Genomic DNA, 26,751 nt, shown 5'->3' with positions numbered 1-26,751 from the left:
ATAATATACCAGGTCGCAAGACAGTTGGGTGCAAATGGATCTTCAAGAAGAAGACTGACATGGATGGAAAGGTGTACACGTTCAAGGCACGACTGGTTGCAAAGGGCTTTACTCAAACCCTGGGGGTTGACTATGATGAGACCTTCTCACCAATGGCCAAGATCAAGTCCATTAGGGTTATGTTAGCCATTAATACATTTCATGATTATGAAATCTGGCAGATGGATATCAAAACCAATTTCCTTAATGGGAAGCTAGCTGAAGATGTTTACATGTGTCAGACAGAAGGTTTTATGGATGCTAAATACCCCAATGGAGTTTGTAAGCTTGAGAAATCAATCTATGGATTGAAGCAAGCTTCTTGCAGATGGAATATTTGCTTTGATGAGAAGGTCAAAGAGTTTGGTTTCTCTAGAAGTGAGGATGATTCCAGTATATATGTAAAAGCCAGTGGGAGTATAGTTAACTTTCTAGTACAGTATGCTGATGACATACTGCTCATAGGAAATGAAGTTCCAATGAGACAACCCGATATTTCAAATCAATATAACGACCTAAGTCAAGTATTGTAATCTGTTTTTGAATTAATAAATAAATAAAAATAGCGTCTTAAATGAAATGTTCAAAAGTCTCAATTGGGATACATAAAATGATAGATATCGTGTCAAGGTTTTCAGAAATATAAAGAACACTCAAATCCGAGTTATAATGAAGAAGTTATGACCAATCAAAGATCCGCGTCAAAACCAGTAAAACATTGTTAAGTGTGAAAAATGAAATTTTAATAAAATACTTTTTAGCCTTAGGAATCTAAACGAAAGTCTTATATTAGGTTAAACCATGAACGTACATAAAAAGAACATCCAAATCCGACTTCGTATGAGGAAGTTATTAGGGATGAGAAAAAGGACCGAACCGGTCGGAACCGGCCCGAACCGGACCCGACCCGGGAACCGGCTTCGGCCAAAATCAAAAACAGAACCAACCCGGCGGTTCTACCGGTTCCCGGTTCCTACCAGTTCTTGTCGTGTTCTCAAAAGTTGGAACCGGTCCTCGAAAAATAGCATCATACGGTTCAGGTTTTTGCCGGTTCTACCAGTTTTTGCTAGTTCTACCGGTTCCGGTTATATCGGTTCCGGTTCCTACCATTTCCCGGTTCCAAAAATCCACAAAAATAACGTCCCGGTCTCGGCCCGACTGGTTCCATCAAGTTTCGGTTTCGGTTCCGGTGCCGGTTCCCCAGTCCATATGCTCATCCCTAGAAGTTATGATTTTTCTAAGTTTCGGAATAGCAGTAGACAGTTAAAAACTCGAAATAAAGATCGAGCGATATTTAGCCGACACAACCTAAATGATAATTGAAGATCTCGACAATAGTAGTACAACGGTAAAAAGACAGACGAAAACGGACGTCGTATGAAGAAGTTATGAATTTTTAACAGACTTTTCCTGTCCCGGACTGTTAAAAATATAATATTAGAAATGAAGCTAAAATTGGCTGACGGAATCTAATCGAAAGTTGTATAGCATAATCTCCCCTACGCGTGGATATAAAGAACGTCGAAAACGGAGCTCGTACGCGAAAATTATGGAATTTCAAAGTCGGGGCACAAACTACGAGGCTGGTCAGAAGGGAACACCCTGCGTTCCTAAGGAATGCCCCACGTTCGCAGACTCAGAAGCCAATCCCATCGTCCATCAAGTTCGAAGTTCGTAAGCCATGACGCACGAAGGAACGCCCCACGTTCGAGACCTCTTCCAGCCCTATAAAAAGGATGCGAAGGCTCCGACTTTTGGTTGCTAATTTACCACCTTCTCTCCCAAATTTCATACTTCTACCCTCTCGAGACTATCCCGACATCCCAGTTTCATATCCAAGCTCTGACAAAAGTTCGAAGCCCCGAGATTTCCGAGAAATCCACTTCTTTCCGGTCGAAGTGTTGCCCGAGCATAGCATCATTTTCTTCAAATCATCAAGCTTACCAGGTGAGTTCATACCCCTATATTTTTACATCTTTACTATATTTTAGGAGGGAAATACAAATGAAACACAAGAAAAACTATTGTTAAAAATGTAAATCGTTACACACAGTTTCTAATGCTTTATCTACATTTTGTGTATAAATGTTAAATAAATAAAAAAAAACGTTATTACAAATGTTATACTTTACATGAAAAGTTGGTAATACACCAAGGCTTATTAGTCAAATGAAACACACTTTTTGAAAAACTATAATAGGTATAGTTTACGAGATATTCATGATATTTTACATACTATAAACACTATAAATAGGAAATACTTACATTTACAAGAAAATGGACTTTTCATACGTAAATCTATTTGATACTAACTTTTGTGAGACATTTGACTTCACGTACTTTCAAGTATGCATTTCAAGTCCTGTGTTATAAACCATAATCTCTTGTAGAGAGAGCGTGATACTTGTGTATGGATCTATACGGGATTGACAATCCTGCACCTAAACTGTTAGCTACAGTTAGACCGACATGTTTGGGGGTGACAAACGTCATAACACTCGAACGCCTGAAGAACGTTGTTACAGGCAGTCTGGGTCAATAGTACGATTATAAAACTCATATAAAGTATTAAAACATTTTGGTTTGCGGGGCTATCAAACGCCTTAGTGATTATATATACATATATAAATCTACTTACACTATAAGAAGTATGGAAAATACTTATGCATTCCGGTTTTTGGAACTTTTAAAACTACCATTCATTTATAGAAAATATTGGATTTCCTAGAAACAAACTCAATTACTTTATACACGAAGGCATACAATTCTTATACAAAAACGCTTATGAACTCACCAACTTAATTGTTGACACTTGTTCAAAACCACTTGTATTTCTCAGGGATTCAGTAATACATGTAAACAACAGCTTTTGGGGAAGGGACGCTTAGGCGTCAATTTCAAAACTTATTATATCATCATAATGTAATTTATTTTGAAACATGTATTTACAAGCAACAATGTAACTTTTTAAATTATATTTATGGTGGTTGTATTTGCTTTCTTTTTACTATTCATTCAACTATTATGATACTACATGAAGTCATCCGCACTCGAACATTTCTGTCGTTCTGGTTTGGGGGTGTGATAGATTGGTATCAGAGCATTGTTTATAGTGAACTAAGTATATCGAACCACATAAGATATACAAAGTATAAATGCAAAGGGACTAAAACTCTCTGACAAAACGCTTTCACACCAACCATACTTCATTAAATAAATATGTTAGTTTCATAAATGTACGAATACATGTATGCAACACTTTAATGTCATAGTAAGAGCTATACAAAAGTATTAAGACATGTTGGACACTATGACTAGGCCTCGGAATATGTAATCAGATATAGGATGAATATATAGCCTGATCAACTATATTTATCCGAGATATGACCAACATATGTCGGGGAATAGTCGTAGTGAGCAACAATTAAAAAACTTACCAAAGTAACCCTAGAATCAAACTTACAAATTTAAATACTATAGGAGTATTTATGACACTATTAAAATTGTAATAAGCGAGTAAACCTCGACATTTCGTTAGAACTAGGATCGTTAATTAAATGAAATTAAGCTTATAAAAACTAAAAACCTTCACTCACAGGTCTATAATTGAAAAGTGCATACTTTAAGGTTACACATGATTGAGGTTGCATAGGCTTAGGATTTATGATTTCGCTTTAGGTTCTTTTCCTTGTTTGGATGTGGACTTAGAGTGAAGCTACTTATCCAACGGTCCATTCGATCTCCATTGTATGTGATTTATATACACTAGGTAATTATAGGAGGACTCGGTGTAGGTCTTGTCATAAAATTTCCTCTTTACACTTAGTTATTGTATATGATTTTCTTATCTCTATTCTCGATCAGACGAAATGGCAGGATTTCATATCCCCAGGGATCCCTACTACCCAAACAAGGGCAATGGAGGTTGGGTCGAGGAGGATCCAAAAGAGGATCCCGAGGAAGATCCAGAAGAGGATCTCGAAGAAGAGGAAGAAGAAGAATAAAAAGAAGAAGAAGAAGAAGAAGAAGAAGAAGGGGAGGAGGAGGAGGAAGAAGAAGAAGAAGAAACAGATGATGAGGGCATTGACTCAGAACCCGAGATCTACAAACCTCCCCAGGAAGCACCAAACCCCCGATAGAACTTTCAGGGCCCAGCACCCCGCTAGACTATAGATCTGAAACGATGGAGTAGGGAACAAGGACAACGTCCACCCTACGGCATGGGACAAGGCTTTTATAACCTCAGTAACGGGGGTTTGGCTGAGAGAGCACTCCCTGTCATGGTTCGTCACATTGCCAACCAAGGTGAGCAAGCTAAGGTAAACGCCAACCAGATCATGGACGTTGGTGCCACTGCCCAAATCACGGCGGTACATCTTCATCACCTAAACGAAGAACATGATTGAACAATAAAGCACACCTTTTCCCTTCAGAACGACATTACCGCTGCTAGAGCCGAGGTGAGGGAGTTCCGGAAAAACCAAGCCACAATGGAGAGGTGCGCCATCGAGGCTGAACGTCAAGTAGCTCGAGCTCAGACTTCCACGGCCACATACCATGGTCCACATCGTACCCTCGCTCAGAGTAAAGCACCGTACTTCTTGCACTATGTATAGAATTATCGAGTGAGCGTTGGTGCTGCTCTTTCCTTTATGTATGTAAACCCAACGAATTGTGAATACACAATTCGAGGGTCTGAATGTTGTCAAATTTTCCCATTTTCATTGATGTACTCTAGACCTGTGTTAAGGTCAAATTTTCCTGATCGATGTATCGAATATTAATATCAATGAGATTGACACGCATTTATTATCTCATTGGATATTTCGTTAAGTTCTTAAAATACTAAGGATATCATGTACTTATTGTTGTAAGTTTCTATTTCGCAATTAACTTACAAATTCGATAATGTTCGGAACGTAAAGCATATAAATACTAAGAAGACTTATCAAGAATTCATCTTTTAACTTATGGCAGAATCATGCCGCCAAGAAGGAATCCCCGACACATCAATACTATAGGAACACCACCACCACCACCCACCCCCCCCCCCCATCAATGGACAATGTTGTTTTTCAGGCTGCCGTAACAGTTGCTGTGGCAGCAACGCTGGCACAAATGAGTAACAATGGGTCAGGCCGAGGAATAAATAGCTCTACAAATGGCCAACACCAGGGTCGTTCCTGGGAATGCACTTACAAGGCCTTCACCAACAGCAAACCCATATCCTTTAATGGGACTGGAGGAGTAATGGCTCTATCCTAATGGATAGAGAAAACGGAAGCAGTATTCGATATCTGCTCAGGCCCAGAGGGGAGCAAGGTAAAATATGATGCATGCACTTTCTCCGAACGATCCCTAACATGGTGGAATGGCCACGTCAAGTCACTAACTCTGGTAGTGGCTAACTATATGGGATGGGAAAACCTGAAACACATGCTCATGCAAGAGTACAGCCTGGGAGGCGAAGTACAGAAGCTCGAGCAAGAGCTTTGGGGCCTTACTATGGTAGGCTTAGACATCACGACCTATACCAATAGGTTCAGTGACTTAGCCATACTTTTCCGGGGAATGGTTGCTCTAGAGAGCAAGAAGATCGAGAGGTATATCTGGGGACTGTCACCCCAGATTCAAGGAAGTGTACTAGCTTCCAAGCTAGTTACTTTCAATAGTACCAAACAACTGGCATAGTCCCTAGTTGACCATGGTGTCTGCCAAGGATTCATGACTATTGTTCCGAAGCAACCTATAGGGATCAACAAAAACAATAACAATACCAACAACAACAACAACAACAACAATACCAACAACAACAAGAAGAAGAAGTTTTGGAACAAAAGGAAGGGTCAATCTTCGCAAGAACCTTCCAAGAAACAACATATAGTGGCAGTCCATGCCGCTACTACTCCCACCGTTGTTCCTGTTATCCCTACACCAGCAAAGCAATATGCTGGAAACCTACCAAAGTGCGGAAAATGTAATTTCCATCACAACGGAAATTATCGGGAGATGCACTGTAATAACTGCAACAGGAAAGGGCACACTGCTCGTTTCTGTAAGGCACCGGCACGAGAAATCACCCAAGTTCCTGGAGTCGGTGTGGGCCAAGCATGTTATGGGTGTGGTGAAGTTGGGTACTACAAGAGAGATTGCCCTAAGAGGAATGTTGGCGGTGTAGGAAAAGTGCTGACAATATGGCATAACGAAGCAATAGTTGATCCCACGGTGGTTACGGGTACGTTTCTCCTCAATAGCACTTATAAATGTATACTCTTTGATTGTGGTGTGGAGGGGAGTTTCGTGAGCCATGAATTCAAACACTTACTTAAACAAAACCCCCAATCACTTAATAAGATATTTACAGTAGAAATGGAAAACGGAAAAACAAAAAGCACAAACAATACGTACATAGGTTGCACGCTAGATGTAAATGAACACTCGTTCCAAATCGATCTAATGTCGATCACTATAAGAAGCTTTGATGTCATCATCCGTATGGATTGGTTAAGCCTTCACCATGCCGATATACTTTGTCACGAAAAGAGCCGTTCGCCTTAATCTGCCAAATGGCGAAACTCTTATCATTTATGGTGACAAACCCAGTACCAATTTACACATCATCTCTTGCGTCAAAGCACAAAAATACTTGTGCAAGGAATACCATGCTTCCTAGCCCACATGGTAGATAAGGAAAAAGAAACAAAAGACATCAAAGACATTCTAGAAGTCCGCGATTTCCCCAAAGTCTTCCCTGAAGATCTTCCAAGAGTTCCACCAGAACGTCAAGTCGAGTTCAGAATCGACTTGATTCCCAGAGCTACCCGAGTAGCAAAATCGGCGTACCGTCTAGCTCTGATAGAAATGCAAGAACTATCCAGCCAACTAAACGAGCTACTCAACAAGGGATTCATCAGGCCGAGCTTCTCACCTTGGGGAGCACCAGTCCTATTCATAAAGAAGAAGGATGGATCCTTTCACACGTGCATCGATTACCGAGAACTAAACAAGCTCACAATCAAGAACCGATATCCTCTATCGCGCATAGACGATCTGTTCGACCAACTCCAAGGAGCAAGCTACTTCTCAAAGGTCGATTTAAGATCCGAGTATCATCAGCTGCGAGTCCTGGAAGGAGATGTTCGCAATAGGGCCTTCCGAACTCGTTATGGTCACTACGATTTTGTAGTGATTCCCTTTGGATTAACAAATGCACCGGAAGTGTTCATGGACTTAATGAACCGACTATGTCGTTCTTTTTTGGAAAAAATTTTGATCATGTTCATAGATGATATACTCATCTATTCGAAGAGTAAAGAAGAACGTAGTCAATACCTCCTGCAAGTCTTGGGAACATTAAGGGCAAAGAAGTTATACGCAAAATTCTCAAAGTGCAAATTTTGGATTCGGAAAGTAGATTTCCTTGGTCATGTGGTCAGAAAAGAAGGGATACACGTGGACGCTTCCAAACTCAAGGCAATCGAGAACTGGTCAGCTCCAAGAACTCCAACGGAAATCCGATAATTCTTGGGCCTTGCTGGCTATTACCGAAGATTCATACAAAACTTCTTAAAGATTTCCAAACCACTTACCGCCCTGACTTAGAAGGGTGTAACCTACAACTGGGGAGAAACGCAACATGCTGCTTTCCAAACACTGAAACAAGCCCTATGCAACGCACCTATATTATCTCTGCCAGAAGGAACAGAAGACTTTGTGGTCTACTGCGACGCATCAAACCAAGGTCTTGTATGTGTTCTAATGCATCGAGGAAAGGTCCTCGCATATGCCTCGAGACAACTCAAGATGCACGAAGTCAACTACACTACCCATGACCTCGAGCTGGGAGCAGTCGTTTTCACTCTAAAGATCTGGAGACACTATCTCTACGGCACAAAATGCACAATCTTCACCAATCATAAGAGCCTTCAGCACATTCTCAACCAAAAAGAACTCAACATGAGACAGAGAGATGGGTTGAACTACTAAGCGATTAGGAATGCGAGATTCGTTATCATCCGGGAAAAGCTAATATAGTAGCTGATGCTCTCAGTCGAAAGGAAACTCGAGGAGCTGAGTGATATCCTTAACCATGACGATCCATTCACACCTATCCATGCTAATCAAGGAAGCTCAAATGGAAGCCTTGAAAACCGAAAACATGGCTGGTGAAGCCTTAAGAGGAATGGATAAGAATCTTGAAGTCAAGGGTGACGGAGTTCGTTACTTCATGAATCAGATCTAGACACCGAAGTTTGGTGGATTTAGATACATTGTCATGAATGAGGCTCAAAGACTCGATACTCCGTGCATCCCGGTTCAGACAAGATGTATCTGGACCTCAAGAAATTGTATTAGTGGCCGAACATGAAATCTGAAATTGCTGCCTATTTAGGCAAGTGTCTGACTTGCGCCAAAGTCAAGGTAGAGTACCAAAATCCCTCGGGATTGTTACAACAACCTGAAATACCTGATTGGAAGTGGGAGTGGATAACCATGGATTTCATAACCAAGTTACCCAAAACAGCGGGTGGACTTGTCACCATCTGGGTGATCGTCGACAGATTAACCAAATCTGCGCACTTCCTACCAATAAAGGAAACTGACAAGATGGAGAAACTAGCTCGATCATACATCAGGGAGATTGTGCGACTGCATGGTGTACCAATTTCCATTATCTCCGATAGGGATAGTAGATTCACCTCACGGTTATGACAGTCGTTACAAAAATCTCTAGGGACGAGACTAGACATGAGTACCGCTTACCATCCACAAACTGACGGACAGAGTGAGAGGACCATTCAAACCTTGGAAGATATGCTAAGAGCTTGTGTGATTGATTTTGGTAAAGCATGGGATACCCATTTACCGCTAGTCGAGTTCTCGTACAACAATAGCTATCACACTAGCATCAAGGTTGCTCCATTCGAAGCCATCTATGGCCGCAAGTGCAGATCACCTCTATGCTTGGCTAAAGTGGGTGACACACAACTAGCTAGAGGAAAAATACCTGACATCACTCTCACAAGCTCTAAAATCATAAGAGAAACGACCGAGAGGATTGTCCAAATCCGGGAACGACTAAAAGCTTCAAGAGACAGACAAAAGAGTTATGCGGACAAAAGACGGAAGCCCTTGGAATTTCAGGTTGGGGACCGAGTGCTATTGAAGGTCTCTCCCTGGAAGGGATTAATACGTTTTAGAAAACATGGGAAACTAAATCCAAGTTATATCGAACCATTCGAGATCCTTTCCAGGATCTGCCCGGCAGCATACAAGCATCGATTACCGCATGAACTCAATAACGTAAATCCTACCTTTTATGTGTCAAAATTAAAGAAGTGCTTGTCCGATGAGACCCTCGTCGTCCCTCTGGACGAAATTGAAATCAACGAGAGTCTCCACTTCGTAGAACCAGTAGAAATCATGGATAGGGAAATTAAAAGAACAAAACAAAGTCGCATACCCATTGTGAAGGTCCGCTGGAACGCAAAGCGAGGACCTGAATACACATGGGAACGTGAAGATCGGATGAAACAAAAATACCCGCATCTTTTCCCTAGTCCATAAATACTTATCTTAGAATAAATTTTGGGACAAAATTCTCTCTAACGGAGGGATGATGTGACAACCTGATATTTCAAGTCAATGTAATAACCTAAGTCAAGTATTGTGATCTATTTTTTAATTAATAAATAAATAAAAATAGCGTCAAAAATGAAATGTTCAAAAGTCTCAATTGGGATACATATAATTATAGATATTGTGTCAAGGTTTTCCGAAATATAAAGAACACTCAAATCCAAGTTATAATGAAGAAGTTATGACCAATCAAAGATTCGCGTCAAAACCGGTAAACACTATTAAGTGTGAAAAGTAAAATTTCAATAAAATACTTTTTAGCCTTAGGAATCTAAACAAAAGTCTTAGATTAGGTTAAACCATGAGCGTACATAAAAAGAACGTCCAAATCTGACTTCGTATGGAGAAGTTAAGATTTTTCTAAGTTTCGGAATACCAGTAGACAACTAAAAACTCGAAATAAAGATCGAGCGATATTTAGATGACACAGCCTAAAAGAGAATTGAAGATCTCGACAATAGTAGTACAACGGTAAAAAGACAGATGAAAACAGACGTCGCATGAAAAAGTTATGAATTTTTAACGGACTTTTCCTGTCTCGGCCTATTAAAAATATAATATTAAAAATGAAATTAAAATTGGCCGACAGAATCTAAACAAAAGTTGTAGACCATAATCTCACCTACGTGTGGATATAAAGAGCGTCAAAAATGGAGCTCGTACGCGAAAGTTACATAATTTCAAAGATCGGGGCACAAAGTACAAGGCTGATCCAAAGGGAATGCCCCGTGTTCGCAGACTCAAAACCCAGTCCCATCGTCCATAAAGTCTGGAGTTCGTAAGCCATGACGCATGAAGGAACGCCTCGCGTTCAAGACCTCTTCCAGCCCTATAGAAAGGATGCGAGGGCTCCGACTTTTGGTTGCTAATTTACCACCGTCTCTCCCAAATTTCATACTTCTACCCTCTCGAGACTATCCCGACATCCCGGTTTCTTATCCAAGCTATGACAGAAGTTCGAAGCCGCGAGATTTCCGAAAAATCTACTTCTTTCCGATCGAAGTGCTGCCCAAGCAAAGCATCGTTTTCTTCAAATCATCAAACTTACCAGGTGAGTTCATACCCCTATATTTTTACATATTTACTATATTTTAGGAGGGAAATACAAGTGAAACACAAGAAAAACTATTTTTAAAAATGTAAATCGTTACACACAGTTTCTAATGCTTTATCTACATTTTGTGTATAAATGTTAAATAAATAAAATAACGTTATTACAAATGTTATACTTTACATGCAAAGTTGGTAATACACCAAGGCTTATTAGTCAAATGAAACACACTTTTTGAAAAACTATAATAGGTATAGTTTACGAGATATTCATGATATTTTACATACTATAAACACTATAAATAGGACATACTTACATTTACAAGAAAATGGACTTTTCATACGTCAATCTATTTGATACTAAATTTTGTGAGACATTTGACTTCACGTACTTTCAAGCATGCATTTCAAGTCCTGTGTTATAAACCATAATCTCTTGTAGAGAGAGCGTGATACTTGTGTATGGATCTATACGGGATTGACAATCCTGCACCTAAACTGTTAGCTACAGTTAGACCGACAGGTTTGGGGTGACAAACGTCATAACACTCGAACGCCTGAAGAACGTTGTTACAGGCAGTCTGGGTCAATAGTACGATTATAAAACTCATATAAAGTATTAAAACATTTTGGTTTACGGGGCTATCAAACGCCTTAGTGATTATATATACATATATAAATCTACTTACACTATAAAAAGTATGGAAAATACTTATGCATTCCGGTTTTTGGAACTTTTAAAACTACCATTCATTTATAGAAAATATTGGATTTCCTAGAAACAAACTCAATTACTTTATACACGAAGGCATACAATTCTTATACAAAAACGCTTATGAACTCACCAACTTAATTGTTGACACTTGTTCAAAACCACTTGTATTTCTCAGGGATTCAGTAATACAGGTAAACAACAGCTTTTGGGGAAGGGACGCTTAGGCTTCAATTTCAAAACTTATTATATCATCATAATATAATTTATTTTGAAACATGTATTTACAAGCACCAATGTAACTTTTTAAATTATATTTATGGTGGTTGTGTTTGCTTTCTTTACTATTCATTCAACTGTTATGATACTACATGAAGTCATCCACCCTCGAACGTTTCCGCCATTATGGTTTGGGGGTGTGACATCCAACCTTGCAGGAAGTTAAATCCTGGCTTGGAAAGTGTTTTGCTATGAAGGATCTAGGAGAGGCTGCCTATATTCTGAGAATAAGGATTTTGAGAAATAAGTGTAGAAGACTAATTGGACTTAGTCAAAGTACTTACTTGGATAAAGTGTTAAAGCGTTTTAGCATGGTGAATTCCAAGAAGGGAGAGTTGCCTATCCAGAGCAATACCAAGCTGAGTAAGACTCAGAGTCTGAATACCGATGCAGAGATAGCAGAAATGAGTCGGGTTCCATATGCTTCTGTAGTTGGCTTGATCATGTATGCTATGACATGTACTCGTCCTGATATGGCTTTTGCTTTGAGCATGGTTAGCCAATATCAAGGGAACCTGGGTAAAGCTCATTGGATAGCGGTAAAGAATATTATTAATTATCTGCGAAAACAAAGGACTAGGTCCTTGTACTTGATGGCAGTGATGACTTGAGAGTGACTGGTTATAGTGACGCCAGTTTTCAGACAGTCCGGGACAACTTCCCTTCTCATTCTGGTTGGGTGTTTACACTCAACGGAGGAGCAGTAACTTGGAAAAGTTCCAAGCAGGAGACTGTGACTGATTCAACATATAAGTTTGAGTATATAGCTGCAAGCGAAGCGTCAAAGGAGGCTATTTGGTTGAAGAACTTCATTGGAGACCTTGGACTTGTGTCATCCATAAAGGAGCCTATGGAGATTTTTTTGCGATAATGAAGGAGTAGTTACCTTAACCAAGGAACCAAGGGATCATGGCAGATCCAGACATATCGACAGAAAATACCACTTCATTAGAAATCATGTAGAAGGACTCCTTATCGTTAAGAGTGTATCGTCATAAGAGAATCCTACAAATCCCCTAACAAAGGGTCTGAGTAGGATTAACCACATTCAGCATGCGCGGAGCATTGGTCTTAAGGACAATATTAGTTTTAGTGATTAGATAGATATTTTTAAAAACTTGTAATAGATAAATGTAATTGACATTTGGTGATTATATAATGGAGATTTATATATAAACATTTTTTTTACTATCTTTTATCAATTGTTTATTTTGTGTTTCAACATTGCATGTTTTACTTCCAGAATAATTGGATTATTCAAATTATCCACAATCGATAATACTTTGGAAGTAAGTAGTGAATCGAGACTGTCATGAATTGGCTTGTAGATTGTCAAAGTGCTTAGACATAGCAATGGTTTGCTGCAACGTTCATGAGTACTCCTGAAATGGGGATTTGAGTATTGGATTAAACTCACACTCATTTAAATTACTTTATGGAATTTATCACGAGTAATTATGAGACGATAATATCATATAGTCTTTAAACCGAAATATATGAGTTGTTGTTTACAAGTTGGTTGTGCATTGATAATGCATAAACGCATCAGTAACTTGATGTTATAAATTGCATTGTTGTGTATAATTTGATGAGTAAATAGTACAGACATATAAGTCAAAGTTTATCTATTCCTTTTATCCCAAGGGGTAAAAGTGATATCTTGGGCCCCTCAATGATTTTGTGTTGCCTTATGTGTCGGGCCTTGTCAGGACTGAATTGATTCGTTCAATTAATTTCTTTGTCAAACAAATCAGAAATCGGGAAACAAATTGTTGTAAAATGAGAATGATTTTGTTCCATGTCTTTTTCCACATGATCTCTTGCAGAACGGAGGATTATATGATCACTTATCTTAAGGACACCACTGACTGGGTCAAAGTTTGACAACAACTTTTGAGAGCTACAATTGCTAATCAGATTCTGAAGTCATACTTGCAATTATAGTTATTAGAATTATCCAAGTGGGAGACTATTGGATTAGGTGTCTAAGCCCATAACTATAATTGGTATGAAATTGATTTGATTATAGCATGGTCCTTTTGGGTTGCCTTCACTTTAGCAACTTGACATGATGACTTATCGAGAGAGAGGTTACTAAATGATTTATTAATATATTATGAAAATAATATATTAATTAGAAATCATATTATTTAATCAGTATTTGATCAGAAATTAATGTGGAATTAATTTTGGGATTAAAGGAACTGATTAAAAGAATGGGGACTCTTTTTCAAATCATTGATAGTTGCAAAACTAGGCTGCTGGGCTCCTTTGGAATGCATTGGATGAAATCTATAAGAAAGCACTATAGAATTCATCCAAGGCTTTCTAGTGGGAGGTCCATTGTTTGCTTAATCCCTAAGCAGGAAATTAGGGTTTCCTCCAGAAACCTTAGCAACCCACCAGCTATTTAAGGACCCCATGTCTTGTGATTTTCGGCCAATGCTTCCTTGAAGAAACCCTAGCCGAAATTCTAAGAGTTTTCTCCTCTCTCCTTCTCATCCTCTTGCTACAAGTGTTTGTGAACCATTAGAGGTGCAATATTTAGGGCACTAAAGCTTTCAACAGTCAAGAACAATCAAGGAATTCTTGTTATTGCTATATAACAAGCAAGGTAATCTTCTTAACCCTTTTATATATGAATTCCAAATTATATAAGTTGGATCTAGGTTTATGGCTTTAGAATTTCTTTTGCATGTTCAATTAGTGAAAAACTAAGATCCAAATCAATTAGGGTTGCATGAACACATAGGATGTTGTTATTCTTAAAACCCATCAAAAAAGGGCACACAACATGAAATCCTCTAAGCTAGTTAAAGTGAAGACTTAATCTAATGGTCCTTAACCATTAATCCCTTTAGACAAGCTTTTCCCCCATGCTTTCTCCCATACCTATTACTTTTGAATAAATTAATTTGAAAGTCATACTCTTGTCTTTTGACTCTTATTTTATAAAAATAATAAAAGGAAGAAGACAAAAGCTTTATATTTTATAAACCAAGTTTATAAAATATAAAATTGAACTTTTTGGTAAAAGAAAAAAGAGTTTATCTTGTTCAAAATATTGTGTCTGACTTATTAATTCAGACCATATGAATTATATATAATGTTACTTGCTAATGAAAATTATTATTTCCTAGAAATAAATAATTTCCAATTTAATTATAAGAGTTTATTGAATATTTATTAAAATCAATTTTTAATAAATAATCAATTATATCAAGTTGTTGTTAGTGTGACCCATTAGTATAATATGTTAATTAGCAATATCACTTTAATATGATTATTGAGCATACTAAATCTTTCATCTTTTGCATAAATATTTCATATCTCGGAATAGAGAATCCACTATCACCATCTCAGATTCAGACCTCCCTTCGATGAATCCCAACGATATTCTCACTATAGCTGTTCATTTTCAAGATCGTCAAACAAGTGAATCAAGCATTGGAGCCTACAACGCTACAATTAGATTCCTAAAGGGCTACATTGTTGAATTATGTCGGTCATATGTAGAGTTTACTCACCTGTTTGGAATAGAAAATCTCCTAGCTTAGATCACTACCGAACTACCTGAAGCTTAGATCTTATCTGAAGGACCAATCGAAGAACCAGAACTTGGTTACATCTACATCAAGAAGAAGACCAATCAAAAGGAATTTTTCCTAGTGCTTGAAAAACATCTTATTCTTACCAAGATTCTTCAAAAGTTCATCTCTAATGCTGCTAAGAGTGATTCTTCCAAACATGTCAAAAAGAAATTCATTAAGCATCTCAGATGGTACATTAAGGTCCGAAGTTGGCTCCAAAGTGCTTATCTATTTGTGTTTGATGAAGCTAACTGATAAATCAAATGATTGATAAAATCACTGAGGGGGAGATTGTTGATACATGGAAAAGTGATCCTTTAGCAATTCGAGATAGAGAATTCTGAAGTGAGATGTCTTCCGAAGTGGAACTGTTTCCGAAGTGAAGATCAATTAGAGATGCATCTTTTGTTTCTTGATATTTTTTGTCTATAATGTGCATTAAATGTTCCTAGTACTATTTTGTCTCGTAGTTATTGTTTTATAGTACAATACATGGGACAAGATCAACAAAAGTGGTTGTGTCAGATTGTTGATCTGTTAATGTCTTCTAGTCCATGCACTTTATGAGATTTGTCTTTTTATCACTCATTGTTTAGTTAAGGAGTATTAAGCTTCATTTTATGTATGCATGAGTGAAAAGCATTCACCTTTCTCATCAGTACCAAGAATCATCCAATCAATCATTATTTTTTACATTTTTATTGTTCTTAAATCACTTTACATTTTTCATGCTTATTAATCATTCATATATTGAGTACTTTGTTAAATATCTTAATTTCGAGACAAGACTGGTTTACCAGACTTGACTGGATCTTCATTAGCAACAGACATTGATCTTAAGTTAATTCAACGTTTGAGTTTTCAAACCTTGTCCGCACAAATCTTTTTTTCTTTCACACTCATCTATAATCAAAATGTTTCCAATAATGCTCGATTCCTCTTCTTAGTCATGCAATTACACTAAGATGTTCTTTGAGGATTAGTTGTGAAACAATTCCACAATTACCAAGATGATCATAAAAACATGATACTAAAATACTCTCATTTCTTTTCAGATTGGAGAAACTTTTATATTTATGTCTAATATATTCTTGTATTCGTTTTGCTACTCTTTGAACCTTTTCAAAGGCATCATAATTCTACTTAATCTTATAAACAAAATCGTGTTTACTGAAGCATCAATAAATCATGACAAATAAAGTTATCGTGCCTTGTGGTAGATCTGAAGATTCCATATTACCATGTACTAGATCCATTTGCCATTCACTTGCCTCACATAAAAATTTAAACAATGAATTAGTCATAATTTTACAATAAACAAGATTCACATGCATCACACAATTTGAATTGTACAACTCTAAGTTTTTGTCTAATTGAAACTTGGTGATGAGATTCCTTTCACTTGGTCAAATAAGACAACACTGTAAGTCATATCATAAGAATCAAATCCACAATTAACATTGCTATTATTAGAAACATGATCAACACATTCATTTATGGCATTGTAAGGAAATATAAAATGAGGCAGTTATGTAAACCAAAACTTCACTTTTATTTATTAAAGAGAAAATTGGAAATTGTCCTTACAATGAATAAAATGAAAAACTATATTTCTAGACATCTCTAAAGAGTAACAACAATCTATTAAAAAAATCCTAACTCCCTAGTAGTAGGTCTAAATTCTGACCATCGAACCATGTGGACCAAAGTCCATTTCCCGCGATCAGATTTAACTCACTTTGCTTAAGCTTCCTTCTTTCCTTTATATCCTTGAATACCATAAAATTGTGATTATCACATTATGTATTAGGAATCAATGAATATGAACTTATGGAGTTAGATAAATGGATGTACCTGAAGTAGAGTCACATGACTTGACTTAACCATCTTTAAAATCCTTCAGGTATTTTGGACAGCTTCTCTTCCAATGTTCCTTCAATTGGCAGTAGAAACAAATGGACTTATTGGGGTCAACATGTGGAACGTTCTCAAAACGAGCCTTTCTTTTTACCATTTAATCAAATGGTTTAACCTTGGTTGATCCCTTTTGAATGAGAAGGGAAATCTTTTCTTAATCACTAGTGTTACCATTGTCAATTTCCATGGACCACTTGGGATTAGACCTCTTATTCATTTCTACTTCAATTGTGTTATTAAGCATTTCTGCTTCAACAACTATCAACATATGGGTCAGATTAATAAGGGTCACATCGAGGTTCCTCATATGAAATTTCTGAACAAAGTGACCATATGACTTTGGAAGCGAGAGAAGAACCAAATCAATGGCTTGCTCCATTGGAAACGCGACACCCATTCTTTCCAATTTGTCAATGTACGATTTCATTTTCAAAACATGCGCACACACAAAATCACATAATTTCCATCTTCATGTTTACATGTCAATAGAGATTGAGTATTCGCATATCTTTCAACTTAAGGAAAACATGACGATGGGAAAGTCACATCAAGAGGATGTGGAAGATTTGAAAGAGGACGATGTCCAATTCCACCATTACCCACAGAAAGGAAGATATTTTCACCTTGATCAAAATGTGGAAGACCATCTCCAGAAGATTGAGAAAAACCATTTGCATAAGAACAAGGAAGACCACTATTGTCTTGATTTGACATTAAAAAAGTGGGAAAAGAGAGAATTCAAGTTAGTTGATTTTAATCCTTAATTATTAACCCAAAATTTAAACTAAGTCTAGGATCCATATTTTCATTTTGTAAAATGAAGAGGGATTTCGTAGTCATATCAAAAAACTATTTTAGCTAGGTAGAACCATTTCACCAATTTCAATCACATGAAACTCTTAGATCTTTTGAGATTTTCATTACAAAAATCAACGACATGTTTAATCATGGATTATGCTCTTACCAGTTGTGACTGTGATGCCGATGATCATAATTAAGATGTGAATAACCATGCAAACCCACTTAAACACCTTCAATCGATTTATAATCTCTCATTGATGTGTCGGTTAACCACACATGCTCCATCAACAAGTATAAACACGAGTTGTTACATCATTTCTTATTTATAGTCCATCATTAGTGTTGTTGGTTAACCACACACGCTCCATTAATGACTCATAAGGAAATGATGTGCGTTCTCATTGATCAACATACAACTTCACATTTTTCCTAAAGTAAATAGATTGGGATTTTTAGAGAAGGTTCTATTACTTTATATCATTATACTTTTACTGAGATTATGTCCTATCAAACCTGTTCGGCTAATGACTCTCCATCATACAAAGAAGCGGTGGGTGGAAAGGACATCCATTCAACGATCATTATATAGGCCTTTACCTTATACCACTCTTAGAGTGTGGCTTCGTGAATGACACCTACTATTGATTCGACTGATATATATATATATATATATATAGTAATAAAGATTTTATATATGTATAAGATACATTTTAAAACCTTTTTTAACACAAGGTTTAAATATTAGTTATCTAAATTAATCTTATAATTAATTAATCAATTTAAGCCAATCATGGATTTATAATTATCTTTTAATTAATCATATAATTAAATTTATTATGAAATCCATAAGCACAAGTCAATTTAATTAATCTTATAATTAAAAAACTATATATCCAAGATTATCTCCTAATATATAGGGTTTTATATTTAATCATATAAGGCATTTAAAATTCGGATTTTTGCAGACAGATAATCACTAAAAAAATAACCCTCTAAATCAGATTGGGTAGAAAATCCCGAAAATCGTTTTAGACCGATCTCATGATGTGATAGAAGACATGTGACGTCGTGAGAAACAGTTTTTCGAAAATTTTGGATTTGTTCACTTCTTCTCATGCACTTTCAATGTTAAACACACCAATAAGCTTTGATACCACTTATGGGGTTTATAGGTTATAAATACATGTACAATGTGTAAAAACACTTAAAAATTAAGAGGGTACATGCAACCTTTAAGGATATATGTCATAACACTTTGAAAGTAACATACTATGAACAACAAAACAAACATGAACCCTAATGTAATCAAAACACCAAGTTAGGGTTTCATACATTCGATTTGTTATAGCAAACAAATCACATCAATCCCTTATAGTTGTTAGTGTTGGGAGGCTTAGCACCAAAAGGATGATGTCTTTAATGGCTCACACCCAAACCCTAGAACTAGAAGACAACAGGAGAGAGGAGAGGATGAATTTCGGCTAGAATATCGCCTTGGAAAAGGTATGAATGAAATTAGGCATCCTTGGGGTCCAAGTTATAGTGTGGATGTCATAAGAGAAACCCTAGATTTGAATTTAAAATAATAATAATTTAATTATTCAAATATGGTAATCCTTAGCAGCTTTAGGAATATTCTAGAAACCTTAGAATCATTCCCAAATTTCGTCTACCACTTATAGGTTCTAGAATCTTCATTTTTTTGCTCAATTAAGAACAATTACAATTCAATCATCGACCTTTAATTAATTCCAATTAATAATGAATTAATTATAGATTAATAATTAATCAATTCTTACTTATTTCACATTAGTTTATTAATCACATAATAAATTAACAAATCAACTATCTATTTCCAATTAAAATATTAATCATATAATATATTAATAAATCATTTACTACAATTTATTAATCATATAATAAACTAATTAATTTATTCTCTCTCTTTACAAAAGGTGTTGCTGATGTCTAATCGCTATAACTTATTTATGTGAACTAGACTAAAGGTGGTGGTGGGTCGTCACTATTGCCTCCTCTAGGTTTCCCCGCCTTGGAAGGACCAAAAGATGGCCGATGAGGAAAAGGAGTAGTCCCAAATCGTGTTGGGTCATGAGAAAAACATGTTGCTACCTGTGTTACTATGGGTGGGCCGTAACCAGGTGGTTCGATGGTCAATTTAGGCTGCCAATCCATTTTGGTTTTTGGTCTACTTTGTGTCAGGTTTTCATCTCGTTTCTATCCTGATTACAATAATTATATAGATTTTTAAGTTTACAATACAAGAGTATTACAAACACTTTTGCAAAGTAGTTACAAAACCACAATATTACAATTTAATGGTGAACAACCAAAAACATTCAAACATAGACTTTTTGAACAATAACAATACATTCAGTCTTGTTGAAAAACAATGATAATCTTTTTTAACATACATGTGTAAAAACAATTGTGTTGGTACTTAACTAATAGTAAAAACATTTAAATCATCAACGTTAAAAAAACAATTATAAGAATTAAATTGTTTTAAAAATTTCCAAGAACATGTTTTAAGAAGATCATAAACAGAATTAATTTTGTTTTTTTTTTTTTTGGAAACGACAAATATATTACTATAAGGTACCCAAATCTAGCAAGAAGCTAGAAGAGGGACCAAAATACAAAGTACAAATACAGGTCAAGGATTACAAACCACTAAATGGAGAGACTAACCATTCATCCCAACTACATATTCTGTTTTTACCCCTGTACTTCAACCAGTAGAAGACCATTGACTTAATACATTCAGTCCCATGAAGTGGCGAAGTAACTTCAGAATGAAATAAACGTTTGTTTCTAAATCACCATAGATTCCAAAGCAAGCCATAACATATAACAACAAACCTTTCCTTTTTCCTTTGGTTGTTACACCAGGTGGCTGCCAGATGTAGAAAATCCTTGACATCATTGATAGAAAACAGATTGCTTGATACACCACATCAGCTCAAGATCTTAATTCGTATCTCAGTCGCAAGCGGACAATCCATCAGAACATGATCTATACTTTCAGGCATCCCTATGAAGGCACTGCACAACGATGAGTTTACCTTGGTACCCCTCCTCTCCAAAGCCAAAGTTGTTGGAATTCTGCCTTGGACCGCCCTCCAGATGAAGCACAACACCTTGATTGGAATCGCTTTACTCCATACCATATCCAAAGTATCTGGGAAGTTACTATACATAGAATCTACCATCTTCCTCAGAGAACATACCGAGTATCTTCCATCAGCAGTTAGCTTACAGCTCCAATGGTCTGAACCCATCCCTAAGCGAATACCTGATACGTCATTAGACAGATCACTAACAGCAGATTCTAACCCCAGGTTAGCACGATTAGACTTCCAATTCCATCCATAAGTTGAACCACTAATTTTTCATTTACAATGCATTGTTTCCTAGATTCCAGTTCAAATAAGGAGGGATATTTTTCCTTTAAGCTCCCTAAACCTAACCAAGAATCATACCAAAACATAGATTCCTTCCCTGATTCGATCACCAATCTAAAAATATCTTGAACGTTAATGCCTTGCTCGAGCAATACATTTTTTAATCTGCAAATGTTATTCCAAACTCCACAAGACGTTTTTCTAGAAAGATAATCAAATGGTTTATTCGCTAAGTTGTGGATCCCATATATCACCCTGGCCCAAAGGGAATGTCTCTCATTCTTTAGTCACCACCACCATTTTACAAGTAGCCCAATATTTAAGGCTTTTATGGAACCCACTCCCAAGCCCCCATCACATTTGGCTGCCAGCACCTTGTCCCAACTTACCCAATGAATTTTTCTTTCGTCACTCCCACCCCATAAGAATGAACGCCTCACATTCTCCAATTCATCTAGCACACCAATTGGAGCTTTGAATAATAATAGGTAATAGGTAGGCAGATTCCTAAGAACTGACTTTATTAAAGTCAATCTTCCACCAAACGATAGAGTTTTGGCCTTCCATAAGGATACTTTGGAGTGAAACTTTTGGATAATCGGCTTCCAGTTTTTAATTAGGTTCATATTAGCGCCATCCGGGACACCAAGATAATCGAATGGTAGAGCACCCGCAGCACATCCCAATAAGTTAGCCCAATTCACCGTTTCCGACGAGGAGGCACCAATACCAAAAACCCTTGATTTATGAAATTTAACCTTAAGCCCTGAAGATGTATTCTAGAAGTGTCTTTAATAAAAAAATTTCACTTCCCACAATAAAAACAAACATTATATGTATCATGAATTTTGAAAAAATATAGCGTCATTTTACGAAAGACTTTAATGTCTCTCATAAATCTTTAAAATTTTACATAAAATGACATAATTTGTATGACAGACACAAAAATGATATGTGTCAATGTGTGTAAAGTCCTTTTTCTAGTAGTGTTAGAAGTGAGTTGTGATTGTTCTAAAAGATTAATTATTTATGTTGTGAGTTAGTAAAAAAAAAATGGATACAAGAGAAAATCTGGTACAGTGTCTATATAACAAACTAGGTCTTGAATTAATTAAAAAATATATATGAAATTTTAAACATTTAAAAATTTTGAATTTATAAGAAAAATATGAAAAATATTGAATTATTAAAATTAAAATGTTTTTTTTTTAAGTTAAACAAATAATTTAGATAAATAAACAAATGAGACTTTAATTTAAAATTTTAAAATTAAAAGAAAAAGTCAATTATTGAAACTCATATGTATTTACTATTATATTTATTATAACTATTATATTTAAATATTATATAAAATTTAATAAAATAAAAAAATCAATATATGAAAAAGGAAAACTAATTTAAAATAATGTTGACACGGTTTCTACGTAACAAAAAGTTGAAAGGGAACTAGCGAGTGAATGCCTTGAGAAATGCTTAGAGGTTTATTTTATAATCCGAAAATTGAGCAAAATTACGGTTTTTCACCCCAATGTTTTCTATAAATGTCAATATAAAAAAAAAAACTTATTACAAACGAAATAGTCAAAGTAGAAAATCAAAAGGGCTAAGTGTGTTAACTTCCCAAAAGTGCTGTGTATATTCATAATTTTACATAAATGTATGGGTGGTAAATGACATTCTCCCTTTCTACATATTGTGATTGACTTTAAGACACACAAAGCATGTCCTCTCTCCCACTCCCACCCCCATCTCCACCCGTACCCTCACCCTCCACCTCCGCTCTTCTCAATGAAGCCGATGGATGATGTATGGAATGAAATCAGCGGCCTCCCATCTCCCACCCCTAACCACTTCCAAGACTTCTTTTCTCCGGTGCTCCGGCAGCCTGGAACCACCACTCCCTTCCTACCTCCTCCGCCGTCCACCACCACCATGTTAACTCTACTAACCACTACCAACCCCGCGCATGAAGATCCCAATAAGAGACATAAACCTAATCCACCACCACCACCACCGCATAATAGTAAGCCGGCCACCAGCACTTCTCCACCTGAATACACTGAAAAATTCCGGCGATTGATGAAGAATCGAGAATCTGCTGCTCGATCCAGAGCAAGAAAACAGGTCTACTCCCTCCCGATCTAGAACATAACAAGATTGTTTCTATTCACAGCGACACTTTTCATTTTTATTTTGGTAATATTTTATAACTATCATTTATCCTAAAAAGGTAAATCAAACTTTTTTGTTTCGTTATAAATAGAATGCTAGCATTTTCTATTTCAGTTAAATATTTAATTTATATTTAGACTATCTCTTTTAAACCAACACCTCGAATATTTGTGGGTTTACAATATTTTCTGCAAAAAAGTTATTTATTAAATAATTATGACTCATATTTATTTGAATTATATTTTATGAGACATTTTAGGTATGTAGATTAAGAATATTTATATACCAAATTTAGTTAAAATATTATTTTTTTTATTCGTGTAGCAAGTGGAACAAATAGGTGTCTGTGGTATAATTTTTATTTTACATTATCCATTTTATTAAACTTATACTTTTTTTTTTACTTTTTTAATATAATTTCCATGCCCGTGCTGATGAGTTGGAACAGGAAGTAGTGCGATTAGCCAAGGAAAACGCGAAACTCAAGCGGATGCAAAAAGAAGTAAATTTAAATTAAAATTATGCTATATATTCTCATTAATGCTTTATATACGATTTTCTTAGTAACAATTTTAATATAAATCTTAACATGATAACCAATAAAAAGTAAAACTTTCACCTGACCCACTAATAAATAATAACAAAAGATTAGTAGAAGACTGAACATATCTCTTTTACTTCCAAAAATACTCATTCATATACTAGAAAAATCAATATATATATATATATATATATATATATATATATATATATATATATATATATATATATATCCATAAGTAGGTTAATACGAAAACATAAATATTTTGTGAAAATGCAAAAACAGATTTTATCTTATAAAAATCAAAGACATGTACTTTATAAATTAAATTTAATAGCAAGATAATAAGTTTGTATGATAGGTTGTTACAGTAATATAAATTTAAATGTGGTTTTAATAACTGTTTTTTTTCGTGTCCTTAATCACTTTTAAATTTAAGTTTTCATAATAAAAAAGTAAGAAATTTTTTTTTTATTAATATGAAACAATTTCTTATATATCATCGATTATCATTATGTAGTTTAAAATTTGGATGAATTATTGTCCAAAATAGTTTAGATGACACAATCTCATAGTTTTTCTTAGTTTTTGCATTTTCGTAAATTATTTGGATTTTCGCATGAGCCCCCTCTCTCTCTCTCTCTCTCTCTCTCTCTATATATATATATATATATATATATATATATATATATATATATATATATAAAAGGGTTAAAACAATAGTCGAGAACCTTTTAAAAAAAAATTCTATTTTTTGTAATTATAGTACTAAGAATGACTTCAAATAGTGATTATTTATGATGTTTCATAAATTGTACCTTTGTGGTAACCGATATTGAATTGATTATTTATTTATTTAAGATTTAGCATAATAAAATATGTATTTTTTTAACCACCGAAAAGTATATGCGTCAATGCGTGTACTAAAAGATAAAAATTATGAATGCATATAAAATTTGAAACCAAGTGGATGGTGGCCCTCTTTCGAGAAAAAATAATTCTAAGCTTTTCCTTTTTATGAATAAATATTTTATTTATTTATTCCAAGTTATAGAAGACTTTAACATTTCTATTTTTGAGAAAAAGTGTTAACCTTTTCCTGATGAAGAGTAAAACATTATATATATATATATATATATATATATATATATATATATATATATATATATATATATATATATATATATATATATATATATATATATATCATCTGTAAAAGAATATATGTTGGCAGTAATCTCGTTTTTTCCGTGTTACGCATTGATAAAGTTTGCCCACCAGAAAAGTAATAGTTCAAATTGTACAAAAAAAAGGTGTACTTATCAAGGTAAATAAATCTTGTGTATTGTATAAAAAATTAGTTGATTAAAATTTTAAATATCACTAATGGTTTTCATGTACAGTAAATGTATTTTCTTTTTTGCGCATAAGTAATGTGAAAGTTACTTTTGATAACGGCTGTGTAATAATTTATAATTAGTTAAGAGATTAAAATTTACATTCAGGTTTTATCTATTTCTTACTAATTCTCATTTAATTGTAAATTTATTTAATAAATCTTTAGACAATGGACTTTCGAAATTATATATTTCATAATAAAAATAAAAATAGTTAGAAATATATATATATATATATATATATATATATATATATATATATATATATATATATATTAGTTTACATTCAATTTAGCCAAGCGAGAAAAGCTTTGCATTTAAAGAGGCGTCCTACTTTCTTGGGATGGAGAGACACGTCTTGTAAAAAAAATTGTTTATTAATTATTTATGGGACACGATCCTCTTATTTGGGTCATATTATCAGTTATTTTATTTTTTCTCTTTTAATTAGAAAAAGTTAATAGTGTTTATATTTATTTGCAGGTATCTGCGCCTCCAAAAGTATCAAGACTTCAGAGAACAAAAAGTGCCCCGTTTTGACAAGTTTGCCCTTCTAGAAATTTAGATTTTTTTGCGCTTTTGGGGCAAAGTAGGAAATGACTATTTTGGGCATTGGTTATGATGAGATGGGGACATGTTTGTCCATATTTAGCATTTTACTGTGTCCATCAAATTCAATCATTCAATATGTCTGTAGTAAAAATATTCTCTCGTGCTCATTTGTATAATCTCCTTTTTGCCCTTGTATCTAAACCTATATGTATGGCATGGAAGGGGGAAGGCAATCATTTGAACCGATGAATTTGGAAACCGAACCATATGTGTTTCTTCGGTTTTGGGGTTTATGACATTCTTTGTTCCCTTTACTTTCGGTGCTTAAAACCATATGAAACATAACTGAACTAGTTTTGCTTTTTTGTTTATCAAAGTTAAAAGTTAATGTCGCATTAATGGTTCTGCATCTTTAATATTAAAAGGTTCTGTTAAAAAAAAATACTTTAAAAGGTAGATTTTTAAAGTTTTATATCGTTCAAATCTTTATTAATGGAAAATGTGTAATAAAGGCAAAGTTGAGTCAAGGACAACCAAACTCGAAACCTGAATAACATGATTTGAATAAAAAGTCGAGTTCGAAACTCGTATTGAGACTTAATTTTCTAGGTAGAGCTCAAACTTGATAAAGTAATCGGGG

At 35.2% G+C, this 26,751-nt stretch overlaps 1 protein-coding gene across 3 annotated transcripts; it reads left to right on the top strand.

Moving 5' to 3' along the window:
- Positions 1-23,156: 23,156 nt before the first annotated feature.
- Positions 23,157-26,425, top strand: LOC145074478 (uncharacterized). Of its 3 annotated transcripts, none has more exons than XM_079020845.1 (3): positions 23,157-23,573; positions 24,046-24,123; positions 26,043-26,425. In XM_079020845.1, the coding sequence occupies exons 1-3, from the start codon at positions 23,238-23,240 to the stop codon at positions 26,097-26,099; spliced, it is 471 nt and encodes a 156-aa protein (XP_078876971.1). In that variant the 5' UTR covers positions 23,157-23,237; the 3' UTR covers positions 26,100-26,425. The 3 variants fall into 3 exon arrangements, with proteins under 3 accessions (XP_078876971.1, XP_078876969.1, XP_078876970.1); XM_079020843.1 differs by having other exon boundaries at positions 23,158-23,573; positions 24,070-24,123; XM_079020844.1 differs by lacking the exon at positions 24,046-24,123 and having other exon boundaries at positions 23,160-23,573.
- Positions 26,426-26,751: the final 326 nt, after the last annotated feature.

Source organism: Lactuca serriola, chromosome 9 (genome assembly GCF_051521515.1).
Source record: "Lactuca serriola cultivar US96UC23 chromosome 9, Lser_US96UC23_V15, whole genome shotgun sequence".
NCBI classification, from domain to species: Eukaryota; Viridiplantae; Streptophyta; class Magnoliopsida; order Asterales; family Asteraceae; genus Lactuca; species Lactuca serriola.
Note: the sequence above shows the minus strand (reverse complement) of the source record. Positions and strands in the feature narration are given on the sequence as shown.